The 26,474-nt window shown below is 42.1% G+C and overlaps 1 protein-coding gene across 7 annotated transcripts in view; it reads left to right on the forward strand.

Moving 5' to 3' along the window:
- The window catches only part of GLI3 (GLI family zinc finger 3), a 438,381-nt gene that overhangs the window by 398,254 nt on the left and 13,653 nt on the right, over positions 1-26,474 (forward strand). For all 7 annotated transcript variants that reach the window (XM_061585984.1, XM_061585983.1, XM_061585985.1 and 4 more), the window contains 3 exons: positions 6,989-7,138; positions 14,928-15,092; positions 23,047-23,337. In XM_061585984.1, coding sequence (XP_061441968.1) covers positions 6,989-7,138; positions 14,928-15,092; positions 23,047-23,337 — 606 coding nt within the window. The remainder of the gene's footprint in view (positions 1-6,988; positions 7,139-14,927; positions 15,093-23,046; positions 23,338-26,474) is intronic.

The raw sequence follows: 26,474 nt of genomic DNA on the forward strand, positions 1-26,474 counted from the left end.
AGAACATAGAATAATGGATACATTAACAGATATTATGCATGCCTACAGGACACAATGTCCAGGGTAAATGCCTCCCGAATCTCTCTTCTATGCATGTGGGTGATGGCTAAAGTATAAGTAGTTGCTAGGGGGAATATGTGATTTTCCTAGCTGCTACTTGCTAGTTTTTGTATATCACAAGGCTTATAGTAGATCTTGGCCCAGTTTATACATCTAAGCCTTCAGTAATGTGTTTTGTTTGGTGAGGACTGAGACTGGGCATTAGGAGTCTATTTGGCTTGCTTCACACAAGTGATGTCTTAGGAGTTGGACAATCTTTAGAAATGCCCAATATGTTTGAATTTCCCCAACGGGTTGGAAAGGTCACAAATAGCCAGTGAACTGCTCATATACTTGTACACATGGTTACTCACCTACACACGTGCTAGGGATTGAGCTGGAGCTAGAGGAGTCATAGGATGTTGCCTTAGACCAGGTCAGCCTCTTTTTCCATCTTGCCCAATATTGTCTGCTGGGCCTCAGTCTTTCCCATCTCCTGCTACTTGATCGTTTTCACTGCAGATGCCAGGAATTTAACCTGGGACTTACTGCCTGCAAAGCATGAGCTCTGCTACTGGGCTGTGGTCTCTGCTAACGGAGGAAGGTAGAGACTGGCTGGAGAATGCAGGCATTGACCCCACTACCTCTTCCATGGCTAAATGAGTACTCTACCATTCCAGCTAATTCCTCATCATACCAAGGCAGAACAAGAGCTTAAACTAGAGGCTGAAGTATAGCAGGCAGAACGTTCTGCTGTGTTGGCCTGGCAAAGATCCTGATACTAACACAGGCCTGGCCAATCCAGAGGCTTACTACTACCTGATAATCCTGTGCTTGAAGGGGGCTCTGACTCCTAAGAACACAACATCCTAGGTACTCACTATGAGACACAGGGGTTTCAGGTCTTGACATTCCAGGAGGCCATCATAACTCCTCAGGGAAGCTATCTCAGTGTGTTGTGTATGTGAGAGAGAGAGAGACAGAAGTGCCTGGTTCACATGACACTCTAAGCCAAACGCTTAGCAAGACCTTGTGAATATGCAGGCTCCTGGAGAGGAGCTCGCAGCTGCTCCCCACTCTTTTTTACTGCTGTGCCATCATGAGTTACGCTAAGGTTTGGCTTAGCATGTCATCTGAACCAGGACTCATGGTTAAGTTTTCCCCTCACTAACCACAGTTTGTTCTTGGTTACATATCAAGGTTAGTGAGGAGGGAGCTTAACCATGAGTCCTGGTCCAGATGGCATGCTAAGCCAAACCTCACTATGTTGGGGGAGTTCCCTAGGTAATCGTGTGGAGCTCAGTCTATGGCTGTGTATTCCTTGAACATGTGGGTGAATTTGTAAGACTGCTTGTGATGTTATGTACAATCTAAGATGAAAAGAATCGGTTATCAAGGCTTTGGTTGTGTAGGTAAGAGTGTGCGCTTCATTTATTATGTGTGTTTAACATTTGAAGCTCCAATGGATTGCCTGCACAGTTTAGTCACAGTTAGTTCATACCTTCTTGGCAATTGTTCAAGGAACAATCCCATAAAAGGGATTTAAACGAAGCATTGTATATTACTTGTGGCAACTCAATGAAACTTCTTTCATTGTGTAGGGGGGTGGGAATGCTCTAGATCTCCTGCAGACATTAGAACACTGACGCTGTGTGTGTGAAGGTTCAGCAAGTGGTTTTAATTAAAGAGAAGACTAGCCAAACAAGATATGGCAAGAGCAACGCCAAATGCAAAAGAACAAAACAAAAACTGACATTAGAATTTGAGGTGTAAACACTCGATTTCTGTTGCTTGCGCATGCGCGCACACACACACACGAGACGGAAAGGTCTGTCAGTTTTGGTTCTCTTTGGTTCTCATTTTTCCAATTTTAATTTAAGTTCTCCACAATTTGCATTTTTTTAAAAAAGTCCTCATGAAAAATTTTCAGCATTTAAGTGCAAATTTCTCTTAATAAACACATTTTTGTAGGCAGGTTAGACTAATGTACACATTTTTTGCAAGCAATTTGTCTTCCTAGAATGCATTTTTGTATGTTATTTGCACTCATATATTTCATTTTTAGGCACACCTTCCCCCAACATATGTATTTTCGTAAACATTGTTTGGTTGGCAAACTGCAATGCAAAATTCAAATATGTACGAATTTCAAAGGATGGCTGTGCTTCAGTTCTCATATTATCTCAGAAAGTATGAACTTGATCGATTTGACTTGAAATGTGAACTGAATTGAATTTCTCTCCCATCCCTAACACACATACACACACACACCTCTAACGCTGTATGTTGTATCTTGGCTTTTAATTGTGTTAAGCTTTCTATGAGAATGCTATTCAGTATACAGTTAAAATACATAATATTGGGTTTAGCAGTAATATATAGTAGAATGTTGTGGAAACAGAATAATATATAGGAGCAGAATTTGCTTCTTAAAAAAACAAGGACAGTTAGCAGGGAGGAAGGAAACTACATAGAGACCTAAACTTAGAAGAAAGTTGATGTTCACTTTGCAGAAATGGAAGATGTTAAAGAAGTAAAATAAAGCTAATTTATGTTGAACATACAGACTGGTTTTGTGGATGCTGGGGAAATCAGTGAGGTGAGAAAAAAGCAAGTTGCATTTTCATGCTCCCCATAAAGGACAGGTTTTGCAATGAAAATGGAACCTCATGAAAATTCAGCATTGTGCTAGAGGACATGATTCTCAAGCTAGTTTTGAAGACTGAAACACTAGGCTGATCACTTCAATTTTATTTATTTATTTATTTATTTATTTTATTTAATGGATCTCTTTCCATGAAGCATCCCAAAGCAATATAACAATAAAAATATTCACAACAGTAAAAATATACATAAATACACTTTCAGTCCAATGGGATAAATACTAAGATAAATTTTTCCCTTATATTCTTCAAACAGCCGTTTTTCTACTCATGCTTGCTTGCTTGCTTATTTATTTATTTATAAATATATTTGTATACCACAGTTTCATTAAAAACATCAAAGTGGTTTACAACAAGTTCAAACACACACAATAAAAATATTAAATTACAATAAAAACAAATAGTGACTGTTGCAAAAAGACATTGCCTGCATAAGCGTGGAAGAACAGAAAGGTTTTCAGCAGGCACTTAAAACAGGAGGCGCCTGCTGAATCACTGTTGGCAGAGCATTGCAAAGAACTGGGACGATGACACTGAAGGCTCGATTTGGTGTCAATGTTAAATGAGCCTCAACAACTCGGGTAATCCAATGGGGGTGCACTCTTTCAGGATGTTTTTGCACAGTCTATTCATTTGAATGTGAATTTTACGTTGATCTGTATGAACACAGAACCTGGGAGCGACAGATAATTTGAAATAATCCAAAATTGAAAGGATATGTGTATGCAACCTTTTTGCTACAGTCCTCAAACCATGTACTTTATAGGGACTATAATAGGTAACACTTTTTATTTGAATCAACCAATGTTCACAATGTAGTATGCCAACTTTTGAATTTCACGAAAGCCTTCCTTTGGCTAAATGATAAGAAGAAAATTATAGCAAAGAAGTGTTTCTTGAGTGGAAGACAGCTAAGCTTTTAAATTGCCTCTCATATTTTTTTTTTCTGAATGGGAAAATTGTACCTTAATTGTGTGGAATGAGGAATAATAATAGATATTCTGGATTACAACATGGAAAAGGATATTCTTTAACAGAACCCCATAGTTAGTTAATTGTGCAACTCAGCTCATTTTAAACTTGTATGTACTGATCTTTTTGTTGTTGTCATTCCTTTCTCCTAATGAAGATGGGGCTGTTCCTTCTTTTTAATTACAAAAAAAACAGAAAGATGTGCTGAGCTGTTCATTTAATAAATTGAGTTTTCTGCAGTCACTTCTTTTTCTTTCAGGAAATGAGAAGGGAAATAAACCTCTCCATACTGCCCTGATTCACTTTCAAAATACTGCCATCTGTACACTCTCAGTGCAAGCCCATATAATATGAATGGACTGCAGAGATATGCACTTGAAACATAAACTCTTAAAGATTACATGCTGTACACAGTGTAGCACATCTGTTCAGTTCATATGCTGTGTGTGCCATTGTAACTTTAAAAGAAAAAAAATTGTAATAAAAGGTTAACTTTTTATAAGGACCTTACATCTGTTTGCCACAGGGATGCCGTATGATTGTGAACATAAGCAAGTTTGTTTGGTTGGCTGTCTTTTTGTGGCCAAATATGAACTACTGACTTTTCATGAGCTACTTACGGAGAAGGTATTTGGTGAGCTGTTCCCTCCCAACTGTTTGTGATCAGCACATGAAACTTGAACTAGGCAGCCACCTAGTGGTTTGTGATGATAGTGTTCTTGTTTGGTTATTTATCTGAATATTTATATGGCACATTCTCTGCCATTCACACAGCATCCAAAGCAGTTTATGAAACAGAAGACAACAACCCCATACAACAATCCTATTCCCAAATAATATATGAATCACACATCACAATAAAATAATAAACAAAACACCCAGATTTTAAAAACTGGTGCAGTAAAAAAAGTCATGCAGCCATTTAAACCAGCACAGATCTGACCAGAGTAAAAGTTTTTTAAATGGCAATAAAAATAGTGAAATGGGACTTGACGTACCCCGTTAGGAAGGGCCTTCCATAATGAGAGTGCCACTATAGAGAAACTGCAGTCCTGCTCCTTTGCAGGGTGTTCCCCCAACATGTATTTATTTTTATTTATTTTATTCGATTTTTATACCGCCCAAAGCCTGAGGCTCTCAGGGTGGTGTACAGCATAAAGTGAATACAAGGCAAAAAATACAATAAAATGACAATAAAAGACTAAAAACATACATTTAAGTATTTAACAGCCTGGTATATATTAACAACAATAAAATATGTTAAAATGCCTGGGAAAATAAAAAGGTTTTAACCTGGCGCCGTGCCAGGCGCACCTCGTCGGGCAAACTATGTAAAGGCCCAGGACGCTGAATATGGATGGATATGCTCCCTGATATATGCTGGTCCTAGTCTTTTTAGAACTTACTGTGACAGAGGTCACCTCTTGGGCCAGCTTGAGAAGAAAACACCATACTGTTGAGTAATAAAACAAGAGATCTCTCTTAGAAGCTAGCGTAGCTGAGAGGCTAAGAGGCTGCATTAGGTGCCAAGAAATCTCCAGTTAAAATACTGCCTCTGCCATAAATTGGCTTGCCTGTGGCCATCTAATAAATCAGCCTTGCCCCAGCCCCTAAATTTGCATTATGAATGTAACAACTTTGGCCTGCCTTATAAGGCTGTTGCAAGGACTACAAGTTAATATATGTGAACAGCTTTGGACTGTTAATAGTTATTATTACTACATATTGATAGGCACTCCCATTTTCTTTATTTTCTTTAGAATGTTTCATACTCAATTTCAAATATATATTCTTAGGGGCAATTTACAGACTACCTAGTGTCTCATATCTTCTATTCCAAATATAGCATTCACACGATATGAAGTTTCTGTCAATGATAGCAGTACAATACAGTCAGTCTATTGCGTGATCATTGCAATTATTTCATGGCAAACGTGGTGTGAATGTCAGCTTTATTTAAAATTTGCTGTGTCGATACAGTCTAATTTAATCTGGAATCCTTTGAAACATAATCTCTGTTACTTCAGAAACTATATGGGTCTCTTCTGGCCCTCCAACTCAATACAATTTATTCAGGTGAAATTGTATGTGGATTACTTAAGTGCAACTGAGGGCTTGTGCTATAGCAGGTGGTATTGTATGAAGTGCATGAGAAACTAATAGTAAAAATTAATTAAATTAGGCAATAGCGTTAAGTAAAAGCCAAATAGTAAAAAGGCTGTTATGTGTGACGGTTCCCAATGTTTTGCCACGGTCATACGCACAGAATAGTGTCATGCCAGAGCATGATAAAAGAAACAAGTTGAGAAACTGACCTTGGAAAGGAGAGGAGTGAGAATCTCCTTCCCACTTTCCCAAAGCCAGTTGTAGGGTTGGGGGTGTCACTATCAACACTCATAAAGAAAGGTAAAATGCTGCATTGGGCACAATGTTGTAGTAGGAGCAAACCACTATCCTTGAATTTTAATAGGAGCAAAACCTACTCACTATCCATCCTTTACCAGTGGAGACTTCTTGGAGTCTAGTTGGGCAAAATGTCCAAAGACTCATTGTGTCCTCATCCATGATGATCATTTTGCTCTTTCTAATATTATAGTTGGGGATGGGCACATCACTGTATTTCCGTCCTATGCCGGTTTCAATTTTTTTTGCAAAACTAGCTGTCTTCCTTTTTACCAAAAAAAAGTGTGAGGTTGTCTGTCTTCTTTTAAACATTTTATGCTGCTCAGAGCAGCCTCGTGGCCATGCAGTAAAACATTTCTTTGAATATGCTCCCAGGAGGTGACTCTACGTCATAATGTACCTATAGGCCAACCATCTTTTTTTCTTTATGGTGTTCTTATATAGGACATTGTATGGAAAAAAGATGACTACCCTCATAAGCACTTTTTTTCTATACCTTTTTTCAGGAAGGAACTGCAAGTTATGTACAGCCACTTCCTAGGAGGATGTTCAAAGTGACATTTTACCACACAATCACAGAGGTGCTCTGAGCAACTTAACATGTTAAAAAGAAGAAAGAGGCAGTCCTCAGACAACTTCTGTAAAAAGAGATTCATTTAATCACTTAGAAGTTAAACAAAGTAATGGATTTCTTGGTATCCTGTTGCTTAATGAAAAACAGTTGGCTTTAATCAAAAACCATATGCTTATAGAAGCTGGTATAATTTATTTGTTAATATGAAGGCCAAACATATTGTTGTGTTTTTCTGTTTCTACATTGTCAGAGTAAGTCAATTTGACCTGACCACTGAGGTTTTTAAGTACATAAGGACCAACAGAAAGGAACTCTAATGTTGCTTGTATCCATACAGCACATAAACAACGACCACATACATGGGGAGAAGAAAGAGTTTGTATGTCGGTGGCTGGATTGTTCTCGGGAGCAGAAGCCATTCAAAGCTCAATACATGCTGGTGGTACACATGAGGAGGCACACAGGAGAAAAGCCACACAAATGCACTGTGAGTAAACAGCACTACATCTGTCAAGTGGCCCCGCTGTCTTGTTTCTTTTTCCCTTTTGCAAATATGCAGTTTTAGCATAATGAACTGCCATGTAATACTTAATGTGGCACTTTGCACAGTAGCGAAGTCTGTGTTGGAACCAATGATATTTAACCTAATCTTAAATTATTTAGAGGAGGAGTGGTTAATCGTATGTTTCATTTAATCACTTAAAATTTAAACACAGTAATGGATTTCTTGGTATCCTGTTGGTGAGACTACAACTCTCCCCTGACTATTGGATATACTGGCCGGGAGTTGGACAAGTTACCCAGCCCTCATCTAGAGTCAGTGGTGGGTAGGGATGGGCGAGAAAGTCAACCCAGTTCACATTTCAAGCTGAATCTATCAAAATTGCTCTTTCTGAAACTATATGAGAACCGAAACACAGCTCTCCTTCCAAATTCATACTTATTTGAATTTTGCAATGTAGTTGACCACCAAAATAATGCTTACAAAAATGCATATGTTAGTGGAAAGTATGCTTAAAAATGAATATATGAATGAAAATAACATACCAAAAATGCATTTTATGACAGGAAAGTGCTTGCAAAAATGTGTTTATTAGTCAAAACTACCTACAAAAATGTGTTTAAATGCTGGAGAATTTTCATGAGGATTTTTTTTAAAAAATCAGCACCACGAGACTTCCGGGAAGGGTGACTTCGCTTGTGCCTGCTTTTGAGACGGGCTCCCGCCTCAAAAGAAGCTTATTCAGATATAAATCAGTCAGAACATTTTTTTTTTTGACTGATGAAATTTCTCCCGGGCAGGGAGAAACGTAGAGATCAACCTCAAAAGCCTGTTTTTGTTGGGAGGACTGGATTTCATTAATTTATGAGAAAAGGTCCAGCCAGCAATGCCGGACGGACTTCCGAACAAGCTCTATCTGATTAATGCGATACGTTTATCTTTTCTTCAAAGAGAAAACGGACTAACAGGCAAACACCCTTCTTTCTATTATTTTTTTTACTTGGTTTAAATTGTTGCAGCAAAAAGAGATTTGTCAAATGAATCAGCTTTAAAGAACTTCTGGGTGAGCTATAACTCTTCTCTGTTATTCACGAAATTAACAGCTTATCTCTGTTTCTATTGCAAAAAGCCGTCCTGGAAGTGCATTCTAAAGATATAAACAGAAGAGGGATTTCTATTCCGAGGAACATTATATTGTCTGGGACTATTCTCTTTTTGGTCTATTTTATTTTGACGAATCTGCTTCTTCACAACGCCACTAACTGTTTTGATGCTGGGAACTAAATTTGTTTTGTATTCTTGAACATAGAGAGATAAGGCAGGCTGCTCTGTTTATACTGTGATGTCATCAAGCCTGGAATATTAACCCAATTGTTGCTGAAATAAGAAGTGGTTCTTCTTTATTTTTGTTTTGTTTTGTTTTCGTGGTTTTAAAAATGGCAATCAAGAAAGTGGCTGAGAATCTGGAAGTAATTATGTTTCAGAAAATAATGGATGAGATTGAGATAACGAAACAAACCCTGCGACAGGGCAGTAAGGAGCTGAAAATTGAACTGAGCAAAATGACGCAGGAGCTTAAAGAAATAGGGGATCCTGTGAGAGAGGAGAATGAGATCAGAGATGAGAAAAGAAAAAATAAAGGGAAGATACAAGCCCTGGAGATTGGAACAAATGTGGAATTGGAAAAAGATCTGGAGTTTATGGATATTAGAAATAAAATCTACTGTTTGGAATTTAACGTTATCTCTGAAGAAATTAATGAAGATATTAGAGATAAAGTTATCAATGGCTTGGATAATCTTCTGGACTGGAATGGCGTGATGGAGCTTGATATAGAGAAAATCTATGGAATTAACTGCAGCCATGTGACTGGAAAAACTCTCAAGAGATGAGCCAGTGCATTTTGTAAAAAAGAAGAACACAGATATGACTTTACAACAATATTTCAGCAACTTATTCAGAATTGATGGCAAGAAAATATTTGGGATAGAGGAAATTCCCATCAGACTCTTATTATATGACTATGGCTATGACAGCAAGATTATTATGGAATACTGATAATGGAAGATTGGACACTGAAATTACTGGACTTAACAGGACTATTGAAGATGGAAGATGGAATTAATATGGATAATGGAATAATGGCTATTGAAATTATTGGACCTAACAGATTTTGATGAGATGGATTAATCGATATGTTTATTTGGACTATGGTTATGACAATAAGATTATTATTATTATTAACGAGATGGATTAATCGACATGTTTATTTGGAGAAAAATTGATAGATATATTTCTTAAAGAATTGAAACCTCTCTTTGACTTTTTGTGGAAAGAATAAAGTAATGTTTATGAGATTTGATGATTAATTAAGATAACTACTGGAGGAAAGTGATTTTATAATATAATTTAAGAGACAGGATTGTTATATATTGTAGACCTATAACTGATTTGATCTGCGACAAATGGGAAGTCAACATTTTATTTTTTTGTTTAATCATTTTTGTTTTGTTTTGTTTTTTGTCTTTGAATGTTTTATGATTTTGTTTTGTATGTTTTATGAAAATTTGAATAAAAATTATTGTAAAAATAAAAATCAGCACCACAAATTTCTGCAAAAAGGTGGAGAACTGAATTTAAGATCCAAAAAATCATAAACTGAGAGAACCAAAATTGACAGATCTTTCCATACCTAGTGATGGGCAGTGGCATAGCGAAGTTTACAATGACATCACATTATTTAGGCTGGAAAGCAGACTGTGCAGAAAACCCAAAAGATCTCTTTGAACTTGGGGACTGAAGAAGACCTGCCCTGGGAGTGAGTATCTGAGCATCTGGGTGCTTGCTGCTCGATCCTCTGGGTTGCTGTCTCTCAAGACAGCTGAAGTCCCTGGTAAATGCTGCAAGGACTGGGACCCCCTGCCTGACCCTTGCTCCAGAGAGAGGCTGCAGTTAATCTTGCTGCCTCTTGCATCAGCTGCTGACTGGGTCAGGAGACATAAAAGCCCAGCTGCCCTTGGGCGGCGGGTCTGCCACCAAAGGGGCACCATCAAAGGGTGTTACCCCTTGGGGAGCCCCTTAGGGAATCCCGAGGGCGAGGGCACCAGCCCCTTCTATTACCTTTTTATTATTTGTTTTCTGTTAAACCAATCTAGACGAGATTGGTGATGGGGAGGGCATGTGGTGCATGTGTAGTCCCTGCACAGGGTGGGAGCCTGTGCAATGAACTGAATTATAGGAGAAAGTCGCCAGATGCCTTAGAGTGAGTGTCTGTAACTGACAGAAGGCTGGCCCTCCCTGAGTGTGAGACAGGAGGGGGAGTAGATGGGCCCTGTGTGAAAAGGTTTGAATGGGTATGACTGTTCCCAATCCTTGCAGAGGCCTACTGGGATAATTCGTTCCATCAGGTTTTGTTGGTGGGCTCGTGTTGGGTCCATATTAGGTGTTTAGGAGGAGTCTTAGTACAGGGGAACATGGGTGATGCCACCCCAATTTCAGTGATTACGGGCAGAGGGAAATATAGCCATGGGGATGTGGTCAATTATCATAGAAGACGAGGGCAAGGCTATCTACGCCTTGTTCCTTGCTGCCACTCCTCTCATGGATGGGTTCCTCATTGCTCATCTGCTGTGCCCACTGGCCTGTGTGTGTTGTTATTTAATGCCAGATCAGTACACAATAAGACCACTCTCATCCATGATTTGATTGTGGATGAAGGTGCTGATTTGGTGTGCATTACCGAGACCTGGGTGGGTGAGCTTGGAGGAGTTGATCTGACCCAGCTTTGCCCACCTGGATACTCAGTGCAACACCAGCACAGGCTGCAGGGACAGGGGGGGGAGGAGTTGCTGTGGTCTACAGAACTTCCATCTCTGTCACCAGGAAACCACTATGTCTTGGAGCTGACTGTGAGGGCCTGCACCTGGTGTCGGGCCAAGGAGAGAGTAAACTAGGGATGCTGCTGGTGTACCATCTACCCTGCTGCCCGGCAGCTTCTCTGACTGAGCTGGCAGAGGCTGTCTCCACTGTGGTATTGGAGGAGCCCAGAACAATAGTGCTGGGTGATTTCAGTGTCCATGCTGAGGCTGCCTCTAGTGTTCCGGCTTGGGACTTCGTGGCCTCCATGACGACCATGGGGCTGTCTCAAGTTCTTACACATAGGACAGGGCACACCCTCGGCTTGGTTTTTACTCCAGATGGAGGAAGGGGTGGTGTGGAGATGGAGGGGTGGATGACACCCCATTGTCATGGTCAGATCACTTCCTGCTGAAGTTTAGACTTATGGCTCCGATCCTTCCCTGCAGGGGTGGTGGACAGTTAAGATGGTCCACTCCCAGAGCCTAATGGAATCCACAAGATCCTTGAATGCCCTGGGGGAGTGCCCAATAGATAGAGCAGGTGACCCTGTTGAAGCCTTTGTCACGCTGTGGAACAGCGAGGCGCGTCAGGCTCTTGACACCGTTGCCCCTGAGTGCCCTCTCCAGCATTGTGGAGCCTGGTTTGCACCTTGGTACACCAGTGAGCTAAGGGCAATGAAACAGGCTGGATGACAGCTAGAGCTGAAGTGGCGAAAGACGTGATTTCACTCTGATCGGGCATGAGTAAAACATCATAACCGTGCCTACTGTGTGGTGGTGAGGGCGGCGAAGAAGGCCCACTTCTCTGCCTCCATTGCATCCTCAAGTAGCCATCCAGTGGAGCTTTTCCATATTGTCAGGGGTCTGTTGACATCAACTCCAGGAAATGGAGTTTTAGACCCTTCAGAGACCCACTGTGAATTGTTTGCAAGGCACTTTGAGGATAAAATTGTTCGCCTCTGTAGCAGGCTTGATGCCTCCTCCACATCTACTGTAGTCCCCACTGAAGTGTCCAGTGCAATGTCTGCTGCAACTTCTTGGGAACGGTTTCAGTTGATGCGGCCTGATGACGTGGACAAGGTACTTGTGATGAGGTGACCAGTAACGTGTCCTCTCGACACTTGCCCTTCTTGGCTTATTAAAGCTTGCCGAGTGGGTTTGACCAAGTGGATCCAGGGTGTGGTCAATGCATCATTGTGGGAGGGAGTGGTTCCAGCTGCCTTGAAAGAGGCAGTGATCCGACCACTCCTGAAAAAGCCCATCCTGGACCCATTGGTTTGTGACAACTACCGACCGGTTGCAAATGCCCCCTTTTTAGGGAAGGTGATTGAGAGGGTTGTGGCACAGCAATTGCAAGTACTGTTGGATGAAATCGATTATCTTGACCCATCCCAGTCTGGGTTCAGGCCTGGTTATGAGACTGAATCGGCCTTGGTTACCCTGAAGGATGGCCTTTATCGGGAGAGTGCAAGCCTTTTATTCTTACTTGATCTCTCAGTGGCTTTTGATACCATTGACCATGGTATCCTTCTGGGCCGACTTGGTGAGATGGGTATCCTATCTCCAGGGTCGCTCTCAGAGCATTGGGTGACTGTCTTTCGGCCCTCTGGCAGTTGTGCTGTAAGGTGCCTCAGGGTACCATCTTGTTCCCCATGCTATTTAACATCTATATGAATCCCTTGGGAGCAATCATCAGGAGCTTTGGGGCAAGGCGTCAGCACTATGCTGATGATACCCAGCTCTACTTCTCTGTAACATCTGAATCAGGAGAGGCCATGCAATTCCTGGACTTGGTGGTGGGCTGGATGAGGGCCAATAAACTGAGTCTGAATCCTAGCAAGACGGAGGCACTGTGGGTTGGTGGTTCCCAAGTTCAGATAATTGGTCAGTTGCCTGCTTTGGATGGGGGTCGTACTTCCTCTGAAAGAGCAGGTCCGTAGTCTTGGGGTTCTCCTGGATCCATCCTTGTTGCTAGGAGTGCCTTTTACCATCTTCGGCTGGTAAGACAGCTGCGGCCGTTTCTGGACCAGGATAGCCTGACCACTGTTGTCCATGCACTGGTAACCTCCAGGCTGGATTACTGTAATGCGCTCTAGATGGGGCTACCCTTGAGGTTGGTCTGGAAGTTGCAGCTGGTGCAAAATGCGGTGGTGACACTGCTCACTGGGGCAGGGTATCGCCAGCATGTCACCCTGCTGCTGAAAGAATTGCACTGGCTGCCCATTTGTTACCGAGCCAAGTTCAAGGTTCTAGTTTTGGTGTACAAAGCCCTATACAGCTCGGGACCAGGATACCTGAAAGACTGTCTTACCCCTTATATACCCCGTCAATCACTGCACTCTGCAGGTGAGGGCCTCCAGCAGATACCATCTTATCAGGAGGTTCATTCTGCACAATATAGGAAACGAACCTTTAGTGTGATGGCACCTACCCTGTGGAATTCCCTCCCCTTGAATATTGGGCAGGTGCCATCTCTGCTATCTTTTCGGCGCCTTTTGAAGACTTTCCTCTTTCAACAAGCCTTTTAAATTGAGACCTATCCCAGTCTGTGTCTGTGTTGGAATTGCTTGTTAATATGTGTTTTTTTAATAATGTTTTTAACCCTTTTTAGAAGATGTTTTTAAAGCTTTTTAAAATGTTTTTAACGTTGTTTTGTTTTAATGTATTTTAAGGTCTGTTTTTATGATTTTTAAAGTGTTTTTAGCGCTTCTGTTTGCCACCCTGGGCTCCTGCTGGGAGTAAAGGCTGGATATAAATCAAATAATAAACAAACAAACAAACCTGAGTGCCACAAACACGCATATAAAATTAGGTTGAAAATAAAACAAGGAATACGGTAAATATTGTAAATGCCATTATAAAAATCCACAGGGCACTTACAATTAAAACATTCAATGTAATACTGGTTACCCCATCTCTAAAAATTGATATGATAGAGCTGGAGAAAGTAGAAGAGAATGGAACATCTCTGCATGAAAGACAGTTTCAGATTCAAATTAGACTGCTGTCCATTTTATTACACTTCACAAACCTATTGAAGACATAGTTTGTGTGAATCATCAGTTCATAAAACATAAAAAGGGAGAAGAAGGGTTCATCTAGTTCAGGGATGAGGAACCTGGGCCTTCAGGTATTGCTGGACTCCCCCCAGCCCCGGCCAACATGGGGAAAGGGCAGGGGTGATGGAAGCTGCAGTCCAACAGCATCTGGAGAGCCACCACAGGTTCCCCATCCTTGAATTCTAGTTCAGCGTTCAATGTGTAGTTGTAGCCAGACAGATGCTTCTGGGAAATCCTCAAGCAGGGCATAAAGGGAACACCCCTCACCCCCTGCAAGCAAATGGTATTCAGAGGCACATTACACATAAGACCAGCTATTGTGACTGATAGCCTTTTTAAAAAGCTATGTGATTTAGTAACCTCTTCTTGTGACAGTGACTTTCAGAAGAATTCACTACCTAGAAAGTTTAGTTTTAAAATTAGTTGGTTGTCCCGTTTCAGTTTTTTTTTCATCTAGAAATTTAGTGCTGAATTACAAGCAAACAAGCAAAAAAAAATTAAGAACTTGCAGCTTGATACTATGAATGCCTGGTCAGAAGTAAGTCTCATGGTATTCACTGAGGCTTACTCCCAAGTAAGCATGCATAGGAGAGCAGACTCAGAATTGCATTACAGTTGCAAAACAAGCCTTCACTGTATATTGATACAAGCTTTCATCTTGTGCACTTTTATCCGGGGATTATGATGGACTCAACCAAATAAAGAAAATCTTGAACTCAGTGCTATCATGGCTAGATCTTGGAAAGCTGCTTTCCTTTTGATGTGGTGTTATTTCATTGGCTTATCCTCCACCCTCAGCCTCTACTCTCTGTAACACCCAAGTGCTCAGAATAATCCCAATTTATGTGTCATCTGCAGTTTGAAGGTTGTACAAAGGCTTACTCCAGGCTAGAAAACTTGAAAACCCACTTGAGATCTCACACTGGAGAGAAACCATATGTCTGTGAACATGAGGGCTGCAACAAAGCATTCTCAAATGCATCTGATCGCGCCAAGCACCAAAACAGAACTCATTCCAATGAGGTAAGGAACCACATGGACAGTAAAAATTCCCCAACCGTACGTAGATATAATGCTGTTGAAATAATTTATTGTAAATTACATAGCCAAAAAAACCAACAACTAAACTTTGAAGATGTGAAACTAGTACATTACATACATTGTAATGGCCATAAATAATTTTAATAATATATTCATGTTATTAGAAGGTTCCTTAGAAAAACAAAAAGACTGGATGGTGTGACAGAAGCAATTGAGGCAGCCCCTGATTCTGTAAGGAAAGTTTTGTGAAGGATGGTGTTAATTTCCTTTGCGCCATGGCTAGCTTGCCCTCTTTCCTGGGCCTTTATCACACCAAAGCTGATGGAAGTCCCGTAAACTGGCACAAAAGCATAGCATACTTAAAAGACCACCCATTTTTCTTTGTACTGCTATACTAGTACATTTTTAATTATTAAGTATAGGAAGCTATATCAAAAATGAAGAATAAAGCAAATGCAGGTGATGAGAAAACTATTCTCAAAAGTTGTGGATCTTATTCTTCATCAGACCAAATTTTCTTAAATATCTATTTATCTGAGGTCTTTATGTTCTGGATCTTGAAGTTATTTGTAAGGTAAGCTTGATGGGTTTTTAATTTTGCCAAGCTCATAAAATCTCCAATTTTTAATTCTTATTTTGTTAGTGCTACATGCAGTATCTTTTATACTTGTACAGCAGTCACCAACAAATTCAAAATGGCTTCTTATCTCTCTTGGAGACAGAATCTTTCATTTCATTTAGAAGACAAACTTGGACTGTAATCTTAAGCACAATTTACTTCAGGTAAATCCTATTAATTTTAGCAGGGCTTACTTTTAAATATGTTTAGGATTGGACTGTAATTGAGTCTAAGATGATCTCATGTTCAAATTTCTTAAATTACATTAACAGTTGTACTGCAGAATTTATTTATTTAGACACAAAGTCTGCCTTGACAATGCAACAAGTGCATCATTTGCCATCTTTATGGGTTGTGTATCCAGTGGTGCCCTGCCTTAAAATAAAATGTTTCCATTTGGGTAAATTGTGGCACCCAATTTTCACCAGCGTCTACATCCCTCTACATAATATATCATTCTGTTAGAGAGGATACCCTCACCAACCCACAGGAACAGCTTTTTTTTTTTGCAGGGGTGGGGAGCTTTAGTGGGTCAGAGGGAAATCAGTGAAAAGTCACATATCCTGACATGCCCAATTGGAAGCACTATTCAATCAGGCAAATGCGGCGCTGGTGAGTGTTTCCAAAACATATGTACAATATAAGTAACGAATTAATATTAAAATATAAAAGTGTAAAATAATATGCTTGGAAGGTGAGAAGATGATAAACAGCGTATTACATGATCTGCACATCATGACATGTATGTGGTAGTCCGATGTTATCTTACAAGCATTATCTTGGAAGCTTGTGAGAAACTCTTTCCCCCCCGGAAGTTCCTGGAGGGCAGTCCTAACCCTTGGGATAGTGCCTCCCTCTGGCTGTGTAGGCAGCATCCACTTCTGAAGGGCTAACCTGGGGGAGGGGCCATGCCCACTCTCCAGACCAGCCCTGCCTTTCACTGAGGATGGTTTTTTCTCACCCTTTTTTCTTGTTTTTTCTTCCTTCTTTGCTTTCTGATTCTCTTTTCCCTCCCTTCTCTGGATTCTCAGTCAGGGCAGGGCCGAGAGACATTAGAAGGCCGCTTTAGCGGCACAGCAAGGGAAGACAGGAAAGGCTCGCACCCCGTAAGGTGTGATGACGCTATAATGGGAGACAAAGCGGCGGCAGACGAAGCAGCAGGCCGTGCTCACTCAGCCTAGGAGATGCGCGACCGCATTCTTTGGTTGGTGGCGGCAGTAGCAGCCAGAGAGGGCCGCGCATCGATTCCCGCCAAAATCCTCAAGTGGAAAGATAAGCATTTTTGGCCTGCATCGTTCCCTACCTACCCCCACCTTAGGATCGGTAGGGACCGCAACAGTGGAAGCTGGCAGGCCAGCAGGTGCTTTTGGGTCCCAGGTTGCCTGATTATCAAAACACCAAATGGCCTCCGCAGTCAGCGGCCAAGAAGAGGGTCACGCTTCCAACCGCTCTTCCCAGTCGGAATCTGTAACAGAGGCGCGGAAAAACTGCATGGAGGGGGTAAGTGAAAGGGTTTCCCCATCTGCCCTTCCCGGAGAGGAGAAGTTCCCTAAGTTCCTCAAATGGATCAAGGGCATCGTGGTTAGGGAGGAGCAGGGAGCAAATGCTTCTGCTGGCACTTCCAGGGCATCAGTTGCCCCCAGCTCCCTTAAAGGGGCAGTAGCCAGAACTGGGGCTGGCAAAGGTAAATGGGGGAAGAGAAAGCATGTAGGCAAGACTCCCCATAAAAAATGCAAGTGCACTAAGCCACCATCTCCCCCACTCTCAGTCTCCTCTTCCACCACCTCTTCCGATTCTTATTCACCCCAACCCTCCTTGCCCCAGTCATCCCCCATCCACAGCAGGAGTCAGGGCAGGAGGCACAAGGGTTGGGGCAAGGGCCGAGGCACCAAACGGACTGTTGCCATGCCAACTGCATTGGTGAGAAAACACGATCACAGCAGAAAGGTGGCAGCTGTTCTGGGCCTGCTCTCTGACACGGAGTCTCCATCTCCCAAGAGAGGACTCTTTCAACCTGATTTTTTTCCTGCTGTGGTGGCTAAAACCAGAAGGAACTTGGAGCTCCTGGAGGAGGGCACTCAGGATGTGGAAGCTGTAACTGCCTCTTCTTCCAAAGGAGCCAAGACAGCTTTTCCTGAAGATCAATGCAGGACAGCTACCCTTCCCTTCCCTGACTCTTTTCAGGACCTGTGGCAGGCAGAGTAGTCTGTGCCCAACAAGCACAAGCAGGTCAATAGGCACTATTTTCCCCCAGTTGGTGATGGAACAACTGAAGACTCCAGCAGGAGATCCTCCAGTGGCTGCTTTGTCATCTCAGTGGCCATCCCTCCAGAAGGGAAGGGGAGTCCTAGGGATGCCTGTGATGAGCGTGTAGAGACGGCACTGCAGAGGGGTTTTGAGGTGGAGGCTGCAGCCTTTAGGGCTTCTGCAGCAACCTCCGTCATGGTTTGCACTAGTATGCTGTGGCACAGGACCTTGCCAGTAGAAGTGATGTTCTAAAGCAAGGGAAAGATGGTCTAATGAAGCTCACCATTGTAGATGCCTTCCAGGCAGACACAGCACGAGACGCCATGCTAACATGGTGGCTCATCGCAACTTCTGACTGCGCAGTTGGGAAGTTGTTCCAGGTTTCGAGAACTGCTTAGCCAGCTACTCTTTCAGTGGGAGCAAGTTGTTTGGAAAACCACTGCAGAAGGTCCTGGTTGAGACGCAGGACAATCAAAAGGTGCTTCTGGGTGCAAAGAAGACAAATCTACACGGCGTCAGAGATAGTCCTTTCAATCTTCCAATCCCTATCACAGGCACAGCTCTCTGGGGGGTTATAAACCTCATTGGAACAGGTCTGACAGGTCAGGGGGATCTTTCTCCTCATGGACATAATCCCCATCTTCCTGCTGTTGTTGTTGTTGTTATGTGCCTTCAAGTCGATTACAACTTATGGCAACCCTATGAATCAGTGACCTCCAAGAGCATCTATCATGAACCACCCTGTTCAGATCTTGTAAATTCAGGTCTGTGGCTTCCTTTATGGAATCAGTCCATCTCTTGTTTGGTCTTTCTCTTTTTCTACTTCCTTCTGTTTTTCCAAGCATTATTATCTTTTCTAGTGAATCATGTCTTCTCATGATGTGTCCGAAGTATGATAACCTCAGTTTCATCATTTTAGCTTCTAGTGAAAGTTCTGGTTTAATTTGTTCTAACACCCAATTATTTGTCTTTTTCGCAGTCCATGGTATCCGCAAAGCTCTTCTCCAACACCACATTTCAAATGAGTTGATTTTTCTCTTATCCCCTTTTTTCACTGTCCAACTTTCACATCCATACATAGAGATCGGGAATACCATGGTCTGAATGATCCTGACTTTAGTGTTCAGTGACACATCTTTGCATTTGAGGACCTTTTCTAGTTCTCTCATAGCTGCTCTCCCCAGTCCTAGCCTTCTTCTGATTTCTTGACTATTGTCTCCATTTTGGTTGATGACCGAAGAAGGGAAAGTCTGCATGATGCCAGAGCCCTGGCTACCCTGGGAGCCATAGGGGGCAGACTCAGATGCTTTGCACACAAATGGTCATGGACTACAACAGACAAGGGGTCCTCAGAACCATTTCCTTGGGCTACTCCTTGGAGTTTTCCAGGCGGCCAAGAGAGAAATTTACAGCTACCCCTCAATCCAAGAAACCAGACAAACATTGGGTGTTCTGCAAGGCCATCAGTCATCTTTTGGCCATCTGAGCAGTGGAACCTGTTCCAGTCAGGGAACGGAAGTAAGGGGTATACTCAATTTTCTTTCTGGTCCAGAACAAAAATGGAGACATCCGGGCCATAATCGACCCCAAGTGCCTGAACAGGTGGGTACCCTACAAACTGTTCAAGATGGAGACACTTAAATCTATTTCGGAGGTCATTACCCGAGACAACTGGATGGCTTCCATAGACCTTTTGGAGGCCCATCTCCATATTCCAATCAACAGAAGACACAGGAAGTTTCTTCATTTTTGTTACGGGTGTTGACATTACCAATACCGGGCACTTCCCTTGGCCTCACCTCCGCCCCCAGGGTCTTTACCAAGGTTCTGGTGGCCTTGGTGGCTTACCTCAGGACTCGAGAGTTCACCCACACGTCGATGACATTATTTAACGGCACTATCGAGGGAATAGTGCAGGATGGACGTGGAGACCACCTTATGATGCCTGAGAAGTCATGGGTTTGTTGGGAACCTACAAAAGAGTGTGCTAGACTCCAAAGAGGACATGACACATTTGGGGGTGTGGACAAATTCACAGCAGTTTCGAATGTGACTCACAGAGGAGTGGGTGGACAAGATTCGTGTCTTGATAGAAAAGGCGAAGAATTCAGAGGCCATGGATCTGATGGAACTAGCTTCAGGGAATGCTGGTCTCTTGTCTGGATCTGGTGGACAGGGCACATTTCCACTCGTGCCCACTTCTTCAATTTCTGCTTCCCTTTCAGAAACAAATTGCACAGTCAAGCAACCAGAGCGTGCTAATTCCACAGAAACTGCAGAAATCCCTGAGGTGGTGGTTGTCACCACGGAGGTTGACAGAAGGGGTGAGCCTAGAGGTTCCGGTCAGGAAAGTGATCACCTCAAATACCAGCATGTACAGTTGGGGAGGTCATCTGGACTCTCATGTGACACAAGTCATATGGTGTTCCAGCAAAGCCCAGCAAAGCATCAGTTGGTTGGAGCTGCAGGCAGTGAGATTGGCGCTACTGGACTTTGTGCCTTACGTAGAGAGGTGCCATTTCCTGGTGAGGACGGGCAACGTGTCTGCAAAAGCATATTTGAATCATCAGGGAGGCATGTGATCAAAGGCCTGATGAAGGAGGTGCATCTTCTGTTCAGTTGGGTGGAGTCTCATCTCAAATCCCTGAGAGCGGAACATGTTCCTGTAAGGCCTCCACAAACAAGGCATATAGTTCCACTTGGAAAGTGTTCCTGCGGTGGTGCCACACCTGGGGGAGGGATCCTTCTACCAGGGAGCTGGTGGACATTCTGGGGTTCTTCCAGTCTGGGTTAGATAAGGGCCTGAATACTTTACACTATTAGGCACCAGGCTGTGGCATTAGGCAGTGTTCTGGGCTATAAATAGACTTTTCATTGTCCACACAACTTTTGTTTTAACAATTTATTAAGGGAGTTGGGCAGCAGAATGCTCCAGTTGTGCATCGTTTCCCCATGTGGAACTTGAATTGTGTGTTATCTGTGCCATGGATCCACCATTTGAGACTTTACCTGTGATTTGAAGTTTCATACACTCATAACTGTGTTGCTGATGGCAATTACCTTGGCCCGTTGTGTGTTCGAGCTTTGAGCTTTGTCTTCAAACAGTCAGCTATGCATTCTCCACCAGGACAAAGTGGTCCTCTGTCTGGACCCATAATTCTTTCCCAAAAATTATTATTTTCCCACCTGTCCCAGGAAGTGGTTCTATCATCCTTTCGCCTGAACCCAATCTCTCCCTTGGCATACTTTGAACATCTGTAGGCCTCTCCTTTTTTACTTGGACAGGACTTCCATGTTCCAAAAGGCGGAAACCTTGTTTGTTTCTTTTGGAGGGGTGAGTTTCATCTTCTTCCATCTTATGCTGGTTCAAGGAGACAATCGTATCAGGCACTGGGGAAGGTACCTCCCGGGGGGGGGGGGTGTCTTACAGCAAATTCCCTTTGGGCGGCTTCAACATCAGCGGCTTTCAAAGGCAGTTTTCCTCTCTTAGACATATGCAGGGTGGCCACTTGGGCCTCCCTACAAACACTTTTCTAAGCACTATAAAATTGATTGCTGGATGTCTGTGGATTCAGACAGAAGGTTCTGCAGAGAGTATTATGCACATGACCGTGTATCTGGAATCCTGCCCTGGTATATTCTGCTCTGTTACATCCCAAGGTTAGGACTGCCCTCCAGGAACCTCCATGGAAAAATGGAAATTCTTACCATGGATTTCTATTCCCAGGGGTTCCTGGAGGGCAAGACTCCACCTTTTCTTTCCAGACCTTGATCATGCATAGATTAGTGGCTTCTGCTAGCATACTACGTGGGGTCGGTAGTTAGGGCCTCCTAAGGATTTCCTGGCATATTTTTACATGTTGTTGCCAACAAGTGTTCCCGTTTCTGTTTGTTAGTTCGCCTTTTCTCTTGGATGTTTTCTCTTCCCGCACCCCCCAGTTTCTATTGTTTCTGTCGGAGTGGTGGGCCAGTCGGCCCTGATATTTCTGCTATGTAGGTGGAGTCTTCATGGGGTTGAGGGGTCCTCCTTGCTCTGCCACCTGGTCTGGAGAGCAGGGATGGCTCCTCCCTCTGGGTGAGGCCTTCAGAAGTAGACCCTGGCTGCGCAGCCAGAGGGAGGTGCCATCCCAAGGGTTAAGCCTTCTAGGAACCCCCAGAAATAGAAATTCACCATAAGACTTTATGTTTTTCTACTACCCCTAAGGGCCACTTCACATGTAACATTTTTCCTACACATATTCCCATAGGAAAATAAACATGGGCCAACTTCACATGGTATGTATGTTATTTCTTCTACAAATATAATACATATTTAATTAAGAAAATGTCATATGGGAAGGAGCCCTAAGAAAACTTTGAGTGCTGTTTACCAGCTGGCTAGCCTGTGACAGCATTTCCTAAGAATGGAATCTCTTTGGAGTATCCTTTTATAAGTTGTTGAAACCAGTGAATTTACTTTCAATATCAAGAAAATCAGAGTAGAGGATAAGAACTGGGCAGAAGTGGTTGTTGTGAAAAAATTACTTAAGGATTGAAGTCATTTCCACAATGCTCTTTTACATATTAAAAACATGTACATTGTGCTTTGCAGTCAGGCTGAGGCCATACACAGCAAGCCCATCCTGCTTTGGTAATATTCTGTCAAATAAGTAGAAAATTAGCAAAGTCTTCCAAATGAGTTTTTATACTCAGCTTTTTCTACTTCTCTTTAATGTGCAAGTGCAGGATCAATGGCAACAAAACAGTCAGTAAATGGCTTCATAGGAAAGCACACTGAAGATTCATAGTACCAATTTGTAATCTAGTATAAACATTATAAACAGCCCAATGAACCACACACTGACAGTTAGAGCTTGGATTTAACCCAATGTAGTTCTGTTTTTCCCCTGTGGGACTAACCCTACCATCCTGTCCATACTTACTAGGAAGGTAAGTGACATCAGAACCAATCAACCCTCGATGAAAGATTAACATTCAGGTAACAGCCTGTGGCCTTTCAACATAAAAGTAGCATAGTATTGTTAAATGCTCCATGGAATAACCAATATTAGTATTTCTTTCTACTTCCAGAAGCCCTATGTCTGCAAGATACCAGGCTGCACAAAGCGCTACACAGACCCTAGTTCTCTCCGAAAGCATGTGAAGACTGTACATGGTCCTGAAGCGCATGTCACCAAGAAGCAACGTGGAGATATCCATCCAAGGCATCCACCGCCAAGAGACCAAGGCAGCCATTCTCAAACCAGATCGCCAGGCCACCAGACTCAGGGTGCAATTGGTGAGCAAAAAGACCTCAGCAACACTACCTCAAAGCGTGAAGAATGCCTCCAAGTTAAAGCTGTCAAGTCAGAGAAGCCAATGGTATGCAACATCTTCTGCTGCCCTTCACATCTGAGATTGTGGGTGGTTCATGGATTGATTATGAAATACTGCTAAGCCTTCAGTTGTTTTTCTTTACAATGAGCTGTTATGAATGAAAATAAATTGTGCCTGGCAGCTCTAATATAACATAAGGTTAATGGAAATCAGTGTGTGAAACTATTTGTAGATTAGATAGGCTGAATTTTTCCATGCTTTGCATCTTGACTCAAACTGCCATTTGTAGCTAGCTCTGAGATATCCCTGAATGTTCAGTTTTACTTGCCTTGTCTTGATGAGGGGTGACAAAGCAGGAAGCAACTAGGGATTCCCCCATCTTGGATATGCTTGGGCACCTACAGTATTCCTACAATATTTGCATGTTAAAAATCAGTGTTGTTGTCCAAGACATACCAATTAATCACAAAAGGGCGGGGGGACATGAAATCTAAAATCCATTCACATTTGAGTTAGCATAATGGGACTCTTATGCATTACTCCATTGATATTTTTAAAACCTAAGTTGTCAGGACTGACCAGATGTCTCCTATGACATCCCATGCCAAAATAAGCTTGAATAAATTTCACCTCTATTACCTGAGGTTTGGATGATCTGGATGTTTGTCATTGTCTCTTTCAGATAAATGAGGATTTAACTGTTCAGGGCACAATTCTGAGGGAAGCTATCCTGTGTGAGATCCATTAAAATTAATGGAACCCCCATTCATTTTGATGGGAATTGTGCAGGAGAGATTAGTCCTTAGTTAGTGATAATCTGGTTTAAATTTAGTTCCTTCAAATTAAAAAATATATATAACTAATATAAGTGTTACAACAATGTTTATAAATGTTCAATTTAAATAAGATAAATTATAAAGAAATCTGATTTAACCAGAGCTTGGAAAAGTTACTTTTTTTGAACTACAACTCCCATCAGCCCCAGCCAGCATGGCCACTGGATTGGGCTGATGGGAGCTGAAGTTCAAAAAAGTAACTTTTCCAAGCTCTGGATTTAACCTTCTTAAATGTCAAGTAGAAACATTGAGTTCATGGGTCAAAATGAAGATAGTCTGCAGTAGTAGGCAGTTTTCCAACACCGCACGTCGCTACTGGTTACCGAGATGGAGAGGGGTAAGGTAGCAGGTTCCTTGGCACAGTGCAGGCACAGTGGCAGAACACATCCACCGTTCCCAAAACTGTGCCTGCGCTGAGCTCCCCTCTGCCTTGCCCATCCCCCCTTCTCAATAACAAGCGATGATATGCAGTGTTGGGGAGCCAGTTCAGCAGTGCAGATCCACATGTGCCCCCCTGCCAGCCACTACTGCTAGCCTGTAAGACCTAGTTCTCACTTTGGTGGTAAACCTTTACCTGGGTGTAGGGCTTCAGTTTGTAGCTGTGGGCTTTCATAACTGAATATACCTCCACAAAAAGGATTCTTGCACACTCAAGACTGGTGTAAAAGAAGCCTTCTCCTTGATATCTCATTGTCCCTGTGGAGGAAATTTTTTGGATGGAGAAGAATTCAATCATGTGTTCTTTCTACGTGTAGTTATAGCTTTCTGTGTGTAGTTATAGGTTTACCACTTCAGTGTAAATTAGGCCATTGCTCCAAATTTGAGATTTGCAGTAAAATACTTCTAATATGACATGAAATATGAAATTTGCGGTGTTGATTTGCCCAGTCTAGACATCTATGAGCACTCTGATGTGTACACTGATATCTCACATGGGAGGGTTCCCCATACTTTTCAAAGGAGGGACCAGATCAGCCTATGCAAAGGATCAACTCTATCCTTTGGAAAGAATGGAAAGTCCATATTGGGGAGCTCCATGCTTGTACGGTGTCTAAAATCCTGCAGCCAGATCTAAAATTGAATCTAAGTGGTTGGATTTTCATTTTCTTCTGTGTTTCACGTGTGCTAGAAACATTTCCTTGTAAGGTTAAGAATTCACCAATGTGGGTGATTTGAGGGACTTTGAAAAAAAGTGGGAGGACAAATTTTAAGAACCATGTAGAAAAATGAATTTTACATATAATAGTAAACATTTTGCAATCTAAAAGTAAGTGCTAAAATAGTGGATTAAGTTATGACCTGACTGTGCTTCTCTTCGTGTTTTATGACTTAACAATTAATTTTTGTAATTGTACTAATCCAGTATTTCTTCTATCTAATGCTCTTTAATGACTTGTTCTAACTTCATAAGGACAGTGGGTAATAAGGTGAGGGGATTTTAACTTCTTTGCAATTTCTTCATTGCTACTTTTAAAAATTATTTGCTTGCTGTTTAGGCACATTCCATCAAATGCATTCACAACATTTCATAACAAATGGCATGTGATACAAGTGGCTTTAAGCCAATTTTAAATCAACAAGTACACTTTCACATATACATCCGTGACCACTCTCTGTTTTGTGAATGAATGTGACTGCTGTGAACAATTAGTCAGCTACAAGAACAGGCTTCTGACCCTCAAATGTCTTTGTTCAACTAGCATGAAACTGTTACTGCCTCAACAACTCTTCACTGTGAGCTAATTAATTTAAATATTGCCACTGATGTCCATAACATAGTGCTAATAATGTGGCAAAACCTACATCTTTTTTGTTGCTAGTGCTCCTGAAAACACTTGTGTGCTTGTTCCTCCCTTAATAGCAGGTCTTTTCATGGCCATTTTGTTAATATCTTTGAGATTTCTTTAATGGAGATCAAACACTGATAGGCAATGCCCTAACAAGTTGATTATAACAGAATATTTAGGAGGCTGTTCTTGAGAGCAAAATGTTTTTGTATGTCTTAATAAGGAGTGCATGTATACTGCATCACTACTGGAGCACAGAAATTATGTCCAGCGTGGCACCAGGCACAGAATTCAGCTTTCATTAAAGTAGTAATAATAATAATCTTTAAGATCACAAAGACAGACTTGCAAGTATATGGACTGGGGATGTGGACTTTGCAGAAAAATTTAAATCAGGAAGTTTTTTGGGAAGTTTCCCAGTGTCCAAAATCTATTGGAAATTGATTTCTGTGCAAGCCTATAATGTCTACCCGGACGTAAGTCCTACTGGGTTCAGTGAGGCTTACTCTCAGATAAGTGTGCACAGGATTACAGCCTTAGCATGTTTATTTGACTTTTA

The sequence above is a fragment of the Rhineura floridana genome, chromosome 10 (genome assembly GCF_030035675.1).
Source record: "Rhineura floridana isolate rRhiFlo1 chromosome 10, rRhiFlo1.hap2, whole genome shotgun sequence".
Taxonomy (NCBI): domain Eukaryota; kingdom Metazoa; phylum Chordata; class Lepidosauria; order Squamata; family Rhineuridae; genus Rhineura; species Rhineura floridana.